Source organism: Nesoenas mayeri (genome assembly GCF_963082525.1).
Source record: "Nesoenas mayeri genome assembly, chromosome: 3".
In the NCBI taxonomy this organism is placed as follows: Eukaryota; Metazoa; Chordata; class Aves; order Columbiformes; family Columbidae; genus Nesoenas; species Nesoenas mayeri.
Genome location: NC_137544.1, coordinates 81,424,146 through 81,436,671, shown reverse-complemented (window position 1 = coordinate 81,436,671; position 12,526 = coordinate 81,424,146). Strand labels below are relative to the sequence as shown.

At 36.1% G+C, this 12,526-nt stretch overlaps 1 protein-coding gene across 1 annotated transcript in view; it reads right to left on the bottom strand.

Moving 5' to 3' along the window:
* The window catches only part of WDR64 (WD repeat domain 64), a gene marked incomplete at both ends in the record, with an annotated part of 61,814 nt that extends 49,994 nt beyond the window's left edge, over positions 1–11,820 (bottom strand). Inside the window, 6 exons of the mRNA XM_080341453.1 lie at positions 414–524; positions 2,756–2,785; positions 6,336–6,484; positions 6,935–7,037; positions 10,828–10,961; positions 11,673–11,820. Of these exons, the coding sequence (XP_080197579.1) occupies positions 414–524; positions 2,756–2,785; positions 6,336–6,484; positions 6,935–7,037; positions 10,828–10,961; positions 11,673–11,820 (675 nt within the window). The remainder of the gene's footprint in view (positions 1–413; positions 525–2,755; positions 2,786–6,335; positions 6,485–6,934; positions 7,038–10,827; positions 10,962–11,672) is intronic.
* Positions 11,821–12,526: the final 706 nt, after the last annotated feature.

The following is a 12,526-nucleotide window of genomic DNA, read 5'->3' as shown; positions in this document are numbered from 1 at the left end:
TTCTTTAAACAAAGAAGTTACCTCAAAGGAGTCTATGTTAAATTCCTTGGGAAACCTGCCCCTTGATTCTTAATGTTTTCTGAGAAATACATGTGCACATGCATCCACATTAGCTATATATATGCACACATGCATTAGATATACATAGAAAATAAATTATTTGGGGGTCTGTTTGCAACATAGTGCAAATTTTTCCTCTTTCTTCCATGTTTTTTAGACAGTCTAATAACTCCATTTGCTGTGGAAAGGCTATTCCTTCTTTAGTATAAATTCCACTGTTCCACTGAGTTCCTATAAAGACAAAAGTTAATGCCTTCATCATATTAGACAAAAAGAATGTGAATGCACATTGAAAACAAAGACTAATATATTTCAGGCTTCTTATTTAACACTTGCCTGACCCAACATACTACCTGCCTCCCCTTTGATTTATAGTCCCAGACGATGATTGTCCTTTCAGTTGTTACAGCCACGACAAATTTCAGCTGATGTAGGAAATCACATCCAGCAATCCAATCAGTATCCTGGTGAAAATAAAAAGGATTAATAAGGAAGGATATTCTGTGTAAATGTATAGCCTTCTTTCTTACTTAAGTACTATTTTAAACCATCTCCACATAAATTCCATACACCCTACACTAGCGGCTGTTAGATCTAGCCCCGCGTAATGGAACTGAGAGTTCTAACTTCAGGTACAGATCATACGTGAAGTTACAGAGGTGCCAGGCTCAACCTCTGTTATCAGTGACTCGCCTCAGGTGCACAGATGTTAAACGTGAGAGGACAAAATACACCTATACTGTTAGCTGCACTATGGTGACACTGAAAAAAGCACTCTGAGCAGAGGAAATTTAAGCTACAACATCCATGGTAAAGCAGATTAAAATTGTGTGTGTGTTTGTGTTTTGTTTGTTTGTTTGTTTTTGTTGTTGTTGTTGAAACATTAATAGTTGTTTGATTTTTTTTTTCCAAAAAAAGTAGCACACCTTCCTAAATGAGAGTGGGATTTATAGGGAATATGCTTCATTTCATTTCCATTTCAGCAATCTTATTTTTTAGTTTATTATATAGGCCTTTATATTTATCTCCTGTATTAAGCGCATGTATTGAAATACAAGGTGGTTTTTGTTATGTCTTCAATGGTATAATTATCTATTATTTTCAAATAATTCAGAACATCTCTAAAATAACACTGACTGAAACATCTTACTTTGTTTTCTAGATTAAAGTGAGAAAGAAACATCTGACACAGACTTAAACAACACTTTTTTGGCAGTTCTTCAAGTAAGCTATACCTACCTGTAACCTCTAAAAACCAGTTCCAGTGGAAGTACTTCATGAGCAGCTAAAACAAGGACCTATGTTGCTAAAGACACAGTTTATATCCACAAAGTGAGTTAAGAAACCAAAAGCACAAGACTAAACCCACCGTGAACTCAAAGCAACTGCTGATTCTTCTACTTTTATTTCCATTGTTGTACACAATATTGATTTTGCTATTAGTGGAAAGGGTCCAAAATCCTGACAGAATTATATCAACTTTCTATTACAGGAGCAAGCTTCTTTCCTTCCTAATGGCCTGTGGGCAAGTGGTAATACACTTAGAAGGATATCTTGTGCAGCTTTCTACAATAAACACATGGAAAATGTCAGCCCTGCAGGCGCCTTATGGATTGCTTGGTAATTCTTATGAAAGATTTTATTATTAGTGGCTTTTTGGAGTCCTTACAATAGTGTTAGATGCCTAACTGGTATGGAAAAGCTGGTTTTATGTTTGCAATTAAGTACTATTTTGTAGTGCTGGTTTGTAATGATGCAGTCACAGAGCTGGATCTTGCAGAGGCTTTGTAGGGCATCACATGTAGTGAGAAAGTACAGAGGCAAAAGAAGCATTAAAACCACTTCTGCTTTGAAGAATGTTCATATGAAGTTTTACAAGATCCATACAAAGGCTACTTATATCAACTCATGGCTAATACACATACAAATAAAACTCCTGTAACATAGCTGTAAGAGAAGCTCTAAGCTGATTTCAGTCACAGTTTCTAAAAGTCAATAGGTTCTAGGAATGTTTTTCTCACAGTTTACCTCTTTGCATTAATTCCACAGGTCAGATTAGATCTTGCAACAAATCAAATGTAACCCAGGTCCAGAGCTGTTTTCTGAGTCAGAGTAGTAGGGCCCGTGGTCTGGAGTATTTCTCTAGCATTTTAGAACAGCCACAATATGTGAGAGATGATCAATAAAATGCACTGCTCCCTGGCACAAGATACCTACATGGACTTTTAGGGTAAGAGGTCAGGTCACATTGTTAAGACTGATCACAGCTCTCTTGTCTGCAAGGAACCTGATTACCTAAAATCTGCAGTGGTATTCCTAGGCTAAAAATGAGTTTTTAAATTATACACTGTGTAGCCATCCAATCTACCTAGCAAACTATAGAACTGTTTTTCACTAATGAATTTATCATTTTTCTTATTTAAATTTTACAGTGACAATTGAAGTGGTGGAACTTGGAAGAAAAAATTCTGGAAAAGTAATGGGTAAAGGACAATTTGGTAGGAAAAAACAGTATTTATCTGAGCTTTCATTTTATCAGATGAAAGAAAGCAAGTTACCCAATTTTTTCTGTAACTGAAAGGAACAAAATGAATCTGTTTGACCTGTTAGAATAATGCACATTAGAATGATTTCACTTTACTACCTGCTGGTTTTTAATTCAAATGATTTAACAGAAGGAGGAAAATTAACTTACTTCAACAGTGATGGTTGCCAGAACTGACATCTGAAAAAAACCAGAAATATGTTGTCACAATAACAAATTAGCAATTAAATTAAAAGTCTGAACACAATCAGCTCTTCTGTATCACAGGCAGAATACAACAATAATAGCCAACAGAAAGAGTTTGTGGTTAAGATCTTCTGAGAAAGATCTTTAACCTACCTACTGTCTATTCCCCTATATGCTGTGAGGAATTTAAACCTCCTCTTTCTCTCACAGTAGTTTCATGGGGTTTTGTTTGTTTGTATGTTTTTTGTTTTGTTTTGTTTTGAGAAGTAATATATACCCATTTTTTACAGTGGAATACAGATCAGCAGTACTTCTCATGGAATTGTGTTTCCATTGGTCCTTCATAGCTAGAACAGCATCAGCTCATGGCAGGATGTGGCATACAGAAACCCAGGCTGATGCTGGCCCAAATGACGTCAACTAGTGCCCACAAAACATCAGGTAGAGGTAGCACATTTGGCTGCACATAGGAATGCCTATGTTGGTACAGCATCTTTCAGCAAAGTTAACTATTGTTGGACACCACAGTATTTGACGCAAAATCTAAACTGTTTGAAGTCACAGAGTGGTAGGCATACCTGTCACCATCATCCAGTACAGACAGGGTTACTTTCTTTGTCCTTTGACAAAACTATTATTCAGTTCTCAAAAGCAGTTTCAACCTTCTCCCTTCTGAAACACTCACAGCTGCTTTTTCACCTCCTCTTGCCACTGTTCCTCTTCAGTAATAAATCCATGGTGCCTCATTCCCATCCCAGCAATTCCATGTTTCATAAACCAAGAAAAAAGGATCAAAGTCTGTCTTCTCATAGAAGTGTGATACCAGTGTCATCATGGATAGTCTTTGATCAAAGTTTAAAACTGTTGTTAATCAAGAGTTTAATATCCACACACAGTAACATTAACTAAAGTGTGCTCAGAAAATTTTCCTTAAGGCTGCCCACTCCTACAGGTCTTCTGTGCTGATCAAGGCAGCATCCATGCCTGGGATCTCAAGAATGGTAACTAGCTCTCTCATCTTTTAGAGTAAGCGGGACATGGCTAATACTGCAGAGCTGCACACCTGTGTTGAAGCACATCAGGTCCACGTTTGTTGCAGAAAGCAATGTTTAGCCCCCAAATAGTGAACCTGCTGGTCTACAAATGAATATTTGCCTTCACTTCAACTTCTGGTGGCTGCAAATATGTAAGAGAACATGGGATTTCTTATCATAGTGACCAGGGTTAACAAAATTCTCCAAGCCCTCTTTCAGACAATTATTAGAGTCACTAGCAATTTACACAGTGGATGATGGTAGCCTGTCACTGGTGAAATAGGAGACTATTTCAAAAGCTTTCCTGATGTATACAGACTAAATTAAGCATTCCTAATGCCATCTAACATGACTGACACTCTTTATTTGCTGATAAAAAAAATCTCATTAATTCTTATTTAATGGAAGTGTAATAGATTAACAAGATGTGTAATGGTTTGCAACCTCTTTATTGTTCTTATTCTTATTTCTAAATAAGGGTGGTTTTTTTTCCAAGTTTTTATCTATTCTCAGTTTCTACCTAGTATCAAACAAAAACTCATCTAGATTGTCAACTGATTCCAAGGATATAACACAACCATTAAAGAAATTGTCCAGTTATATGTGCTTTCCAAAGAGCAAAGCAAATAATATTAATCTGATCTTGTGGAAAGCTTAGTTACATGGGAAATCAATTCACACCAGGATGAATGAATAGAATATGGCCCCATCTCTTCCTCAGAATGTTCGTTCCTTACCAGACAAATGCCCCAGAAGTGACACAGTTAAATTCTGTATCATATTAGATTCACTATTTATATCAGACCAAATATTATTCATTCACGTACATGGAACACACTGACTTCTGTGGGATATATATGCATCCAGGAACACCATATGTTTAGTACTCTGTGCTTTAAAAATGCAACAATTATATAAAAATAAGCCTCTCTGTCTATTTGTCAATGCACTGCACCCAGGGCACAAGTCCCACCCAGGAGCAACTTCAGAGCAAGCATCCTCATATTCCCCTACCAATATGCTGCAAAGCCAAACTAGACAAAACAACTCACTAGCTGAGATTTTAACACCAGGTCTCTTTAAATCCATGGTCTTTGAGAGAAGAAGAATGACGTTAAAAGTGCCAACTCTATGTTCGCCTTTGTGATGTGAAGTGATATTCTAGCAACAGGACTCGACTGAAATGCAAAATAATTTGAGTCTTCTCTTCCTTGCATCGAGATATATCAGAGCAATTCTAATGAAACCAAAATTCATTTGCTAAAATCAACTGAGATCAGAGATTATATAATGAATAAATGATTGCTGCCGTAATGCCTCAGTCATTTTCAGAATGTTCAGTTTTATAAGTGAGATTTGAGGTCTCTAATTTACTAAGTTAAGCAGCTGGGAGTAAAAGCATTTATGCTGCAGTCACTGATGTCAGAGTGACATCAGTCCAGTCTATGAGGAGGCAACAATTCAACTTGAAAACAGCATGGGGAGGTGGGGGATGGGGAAGAGAGCTATTTTTAACATTATACTTTGTGAAATTATTTTTCATGGGTATGTAAGAGGGATAACACTCTGGAGGACAGAGAACTAGGCTTTCAAATAAATTATTTCAGTATTTACCAGAACTGCAGTATCGCTTTGTTGTTTAATCATCGACAGGAGTCCTTTATTGCTCTACATGCTCCCGTCATAAGCATTATGAACTAATTAGCTGAAACCCCTAGAAAGCATCAATTCTGCTTAAAAGCTTTACAATATTGTCTGAAACCATTTTTAATAAGCTGTTTGTATTAAAATTCTACAAAAGTAAAGTGCCTATGAGCATAGATGTGTGATGTACCTCACAGCATCTAGAATTGTGTACCTCTAAATAGTAATATAATCATCTGGGAGACTCATTTAAAAATACTACTTTAAATCCATCTTGAACCTGAAGTTCTACTTAAAATGGTACAGATCTTCTTACACTTTGCTGATGAGGGGTGTAACTGTGAAGCAGTGTCTTGCAGACTGTTAGAAAATTCAAGACTTTCAAGCATCTAGATGTTGCTGTATTGAATAACTTATTTGCAAAGAATGGATGTTTCTGTCCATTCTAGATAGTCTCAGTAGCTGTAGAAAATAGCTAATTCTGTGGTTTTCACTGTGTATACAAAAGTTAAGTCCAATAGCATATTATATTTTCAGGGAAGCTTAAAACTTTAGGGGAAAAAAAAAAAAAAAGAAATGCAGATTATTTTCTATTAAACTGACTTATGTTAAGAATGTATTTTATTAGCCATCTCTAATCTCTACTTTCTATCCATTTCTGGGGAGTGTTCAGTAGGTTTGCGGTTGAAAATAACAATGTATATTTCCTATTGTACTTAAAAATTTATACAAAGTTAACCTTAATTAAAAAAAAAGATATCTATCTCTTTTTTATGGCTAAGTTTGCACACTAGATCACAGTTCACTTGGTTCCCATATATATTGCCTAATGGAATAATAAAAAAGTTTATTTGAGTCAGAATTACCTGGTTGTCAAAAATAGTTAGTTTTCCTTTCTGAGAGGACGTTACTGTGAAATTCAGATGGGGCACCTTCACTATACTCGTAATTACATCTTGTCGCTTGAGAACTGCCAATGACAAAATATTACTCTTATCTTGCAGACACAGAAAATCTAAACAAATAGAACCATAATATCAAGAATATTTTCTCTTCATTAAATGTATATTTGTACCAACTCCAAGGCAGTAATGCATTAGATAATAGAGGATCCTATACTTGATCTAAATAAACATGTTGCATTTTTAAATATCATTAATGCATTATGGGTGTGCTAGATCTTTCTACATTATTTAGAAAATATAGAAAGGCAAAGAATAACTATGTAAACAGTCTGAGTCAGGCAAATTTATAATTTCAAAATAGATTAGGAAAACTGAGAACTGGGCAAAGCAGGAGTGTTGAGACGTAATGAATTTAGTAAAAAAACCATATCTTTTGGAACACATAAAAAGAAGCATGAATACTAAGAAGACAGACATGAGATCTTATTACTGTACTTTCAGTAAAATGTGCAACACATGGCATTAAAAAAAATAATTTGGGGTACAAGATGAAGAGTCACCTGCATGAGGAATCTGCTGTTTTTCAGATAAAAGAAAAATCATGTTTTCGTCTTTTGTCTGGGAAGATGTGCCATCACTTTCTCCTATGAAATAGCCAAAAATCTAAACAAAACAAAATAGAACAAACCAAGCAATTTATTATAAATCTGCTTCTGGAATATATGTTTATACATACAAAGTCATATATTTATCTGACATTTTTATCATTTAATATTCCTTGAGTAAGTTTCCTAGCATTTTTGCCTTAACCATGAGTTGTCAATATAACTTTAGATTGCTGAAATCTGCTACTCAGGCACAATCTTTCTTCAAGGTTTGGAAAGAAGCCACCATACACAGAGCTTCTAAGAACAAAACCCATCTCATTGAAAAGCTGTTAGTACAACTTTGCCTTGTAACTATTGTTTGTAAATAGTCTCCTTCAATTTCCTTTTTCCAGTTTTACCTACCTGTGCTTCCTCGGCTAGACCTCAGCTAGAAGAAAAGACAGCAAAAGCCAGACAGAACAGATTTCTCTATATTTCTAGAGACATTCAAAGTAGTATAGTGTTTAGCCTACACAGAAGACGACCTTTTCCATAAAGATATGTAGTTTCCCATTTGCCTGAAAACAACTGAACATAAAAGTCTGTTTTTAAAATTATCTTGCAGCCACCTCCCTAAGCCTGGCAATGTTTCATTTTTACTGATGATGATGGAGATCCCCAGACAGGATATTCAGGTAAGCCACTCATTTCTGTTCCAGGCTGTGTCAGTATTTCAGCTGAAATCTCTCCAGACCTCAAGCTCTATACCTTTCCTCAGGAAATTAGTTCAGCCCCACTCAGCTGTACAGATATTTTTTAATCTCCTTTCTTGTATTACGAACATGATATATGCTCACTTTCATGAGTTCTAGACACGAGATGGTGTCATATCTTAACTTCTGTTTCTGCCTGGCAGGCAGAACGCTGTCCAAAGAAAGGGCATCTTAGAAATCCCTTACAGCTGCATAAATGGTTTCTGCTGACTCCAACATGGAGACAGGGCATCCCAACAAGTCCCACCCCATAATGTCTACCAGATGTTGACAAAGAGCATAAAAGATGACACAAAATGCAATTTACACATCATTAAGTTACTTGCAACTAAAAATGTAGAGCTTTCAATGTGGAAAATACATTTGGGAAAGAGATGCAGAAGTCAGTTTCGCAAGTCATTGATAAATGACAGCTGTTAGACTGTCCAGGATAGGTCTTTTAAATTTTGAAGCCAGTAAATGACTAAGGGTAGATCCTAATTAAACTAAAGAGAAGATTCAAAATAACTTTTTTTTTTTTTTTTTTTAAAATAAAACAGTGTCCTTTGTGTATGGATATATTGTTGTGGAGACCACTGGAAACTTAGGAAACCTTTGAACATTGAGGTACTTGTAAAAGAGAATCATCAAGAATATAAAGAAATAGGAACACTCACACAAGGCCATGATCTTTTACATCATGGAAATATATTTGGAAGACTTTGTTACACTAAAGAGAGGTCAGATAGGGAGAGGTAAATTTGAAAAAATTACATCTGTGGAGTACGAAGAGAGGAACAAAGGGTCAGGGATAGAGTTCTGGGAAAGGGGGTTGAGGGAGAGACAGAAATTATAAAAGATAGATATCAAAGGAACAAAGTGACGTGTATCCATCTTCCTTGACTTTCAAGACTGAGGGCATGCTCAGCAATGTCGAAAGCAGCGGGAGAACTTAGAAGAATAGGGATGAAACACAGTCCTTTTAGAAAAAAAAAAAAAAACATTAGAAAACTGGAGCACAGACAGCAGAAACTGTGATGGCTATTTAGAATGTTACAGAAAGAAATTGTTATGAATGATACATTTGAAAAATTAAGTGATAAAAAGGAAGCTGAAGCAAGATCAAGGCTACTTTTGTTGTTCACACAGAATAACTAAGGATATATCCAAGTGGAAGTTATAAATGTGATTTGTCTAATCTAACTAGTAGGTTCATTAACATAATAAGAATGAATGTATTTGCTGTTTATTGCCCTTAAAGACAGAAAAATTGATTACATCTCAAAAATGGATTACAGACTCAATACATACAGAATTCTCTGGTTAAAAAGCTCTCTACTAAAATGCTGCCATATCTCTAACGCTTCACATTTAAAGTAACAGGCAGATTTATTCCCTGTGAAAAGGGGAAGAGGAAGGAGAGAAAGCTGAGGAGAAAAAAGAAAGAAGAGAGGAAGCATTTCTGATGGTTTAGCTAAAGATAGACTTATCCACAGAGCACAAATTGCATAGTGTAGTCATAAGAGATTTTGCCTCAGGCCAATGCATATTAGTGAAGTAGTTCAGTAGAAGACCTGGACATACTCAGGTTCCATGCTCCAGATCCTGCTGCCTTGTCAGGAATCTAGTATATCAAACTTTGCTTAAGGGTAAGCAGTTCTGGTAGATAACTCAGGGCCTTTCACAAAACAAGCAGAAAACATGTTTTTATTTAGTTAGGTCATGCTTTAACATGTATTCATGTCCATCCAGATAACAGGCTCAAGGACCTAGGTTCAGAGAAAACAGAGGCCAACTTCCTCAAGTCACGTAAACCAGTGTAGCATAATTAATGTTTAATAAGAATTTTGATTTGGAAGTTCAGCTGATGTACCAAACAGATAGGGTAGAAAAGTAGTTTACCTACAAATAAAAATGTAATCTACCCAGGCTTTATTGAATTCATTCTAATTCACCCTTCTTATCAGACCTCCAGTGGCATGCCTTTATAAGGAAAGATACCTCTCAGAGTTGGAAAGAGTGGAATAACAAAAATCAACATATTTGGAATAAAAAACCATCTTGCTTCCTGAAACTACTGGACTGATTTTGTAGCCAGCACAGTCTGAGCAAATCTTGCCCTTAGGAATCTGCTAGAATTACCAGCATGGACTCCCCCATGTATTAAGCTGTTTTGCATGATATATTTAGAAGTCTAAAATTAGCCAGAGATAGTCAGCAGAAAATCCAGTACAGGGAATCTCTTAGCAAAAAGCTTGTAGAGACAATGATGTCATTTGCAAAATACCCACCTGTTTAGCCACATGAAAAAAGAGGAAAGACAGAGCTCAGCAAAGGTCTTCCATACTTAACCTTTCCCTGATATGATGGCCTGAAAGAAGTAGTCCTCACTGTAGTGGAATAGTTTAGGGATGCCTCTACGGATCATTTTCATATTTACAACTTCCATTTACATCAAATACTGGTCTTCTGATGCTCAAGATTCACATTGCAGGTTTTAGCATTAGGAGCATAGGATTTTTCTCACTAAAACTAAGATTATAATAGCATAGGGCACAGAATGACACAAGCTAGAAAGAACTAAATTTTACAATAACAGAAACTCCTTCAGCTCTCAAGGCACATACCAGAATGGATATCACCACTAAAACTTCAGAACAGAGATTCCAAAGACAGATTTTACCCTCCTGTCTTTCCCTGGAAACTTGGATTTAATCAATGAATGGACACATGCAAGTTTCTAAATTGGGTACTAATGAACTAAACATGGAGCCTCTTTCTTTTTCAACTTGTTAAAATGAAACATCACTGCTTGAATAGAATAACACAGCAACTAGTAAGGCACTCTAAGCCAGCTCTTCAATTTAGCTTTTAGATCAACCAAAACAATACATTTTCTGTTTTCCAATTTTTTTTTTTTTTTTTTTTTTTTTTCTGAAATGAATGGCAGCCAGGATAAATAACAACATGAAAGTGTCCTGTTATGCCATGGAGCTCATGAGCAACAGACTCTACCTGTAAAACAGGAACAATGCATAATCAACAGTTTAATACTGTTACCTTTTAAGATTCCAATTAGTTGTTGACAATTAATAAAGTTTTGGAAATCCTTACCTCACACCATTCTGTCCTTGCATCAAGGTTGTTGTTAATCTTCCTAAAAAAGGCTTTAACATTATGATCCTTGACTTCCGGACCAAAAAGTGTCTGTGTGGTTGTATAGAATTTATCATAGTCTATCATCTCATCTGTATGGAAGGAACAATATCCACAGAGTGAAAAACTGGCAAGGTACAGCTTCCTTCCTTATTCCCCCTACCTCCTGTTTTATTTCTCCTTCAATATCAATAGCATACAAGTTCCAGCTCCTCACAATGTATTAATAAAGCATTTTTAAACAACAACAAAAAGTTTAGTCCTTATGTTGAGTCTTTTCAAAACCATCTGATTTGCAATACATGACAGGAAACAAGTAGGTAAAAGAATAGGTGAAAAATTCTCACCTCTTCTTTCTTCCGTTACTCATACCACAGTTCTGTGTTTTTGATCTGAACCTGAATGATGTCCTGGGATGAAGTTTATCCTTTCATGCAACAATAGCCACTTGCATTGAGAAAAGCAAAACTTTGTCCTGATTATGCACAACTAAGCAACTGGATTTATATAATTGATTTGGTTCATGCTTTTACAAATCACTAGAAACATCACATCGTGCTAACTTATATAGGTGGCAACTGCACCAATTATATTTTGTGAGCAACAACCGTAGCATTAGGACTTGACCAGAAGACCTAACAGGAGAAGAAAAGCACTCTCATAGCACAATTTGCCTATTTCCTGTAAAAATCAAGAAGTCACAGCTTGAATATTAATTTGAAGTCTTTTTTATAGTCTTGTCTTTCTGACACCTCCTCTCCACATGAAAATTATACTTTTCCATCAGAAAGAAAATCTCTTACCGTCATCTTCAATATGCAAGCCTAATCTCTCCTTTGTCTTCTGAGCTACTGTTTTTTCAACTAGTATTTGGAACTGCTTTAAAGCATTCTTGAAATCTGGCACTTCAAGAGTAGAGCAATTCTCCTTATCACAATCCTTTCCAGACATCCTTTATGAACAGAAGACAAGGTAAGAGGGAGAACTCTTCTTACAGCCTGGTCCAAACATTGTTTTGCCCCTTAAATCTCAGACTCCCACATAAGTTTATATGAGATGAAGTTGCGTGACAGGTATACCAAGCACTACGTAATTAAAACAAAACAAAACAAAAAACAACAACAACAAAAAGGCATGAACAGACATGCATGACAGACAGGCATGAACTTTCTCCCTTCCAGAGCCAGATAAGGATTTCACCAGGTTTCAATTCTGCTGCAGCTGGCACTGCTTTAGTAATATGAGATCATATTCTTCAGCAAGAATGCACCTTTGAGACTGGCTGCTGCAAGTTTATCATATCTTTCAGACTTTTGTACTGAGTAAGGATACATGAAGATTATTATATCTCTAACTTTCCTATTGTCTTCTTACCCTTTAGATTATTTTCAGGTTTTCTGCCAAAGGCTGCACACCGACTAACACAGTTATGACCAGCTGCAACTGTGGATTCCCTTGGATCCACACATAATTTGGTGAAGACTGACAGAGTCTGTTCTCTGTCTATATTTGCTCTATGCTAGAAGAACTGAGAACAGCTTGATGATATTCTAGCATGTGCTCTAGCACATGATATTCTAGCATGTCCTCTTTATTTTATTCAAAATCCCTACTCAGTCAACTAGAACTCCCAATCTAGAAACCCAGGTACCCTGCA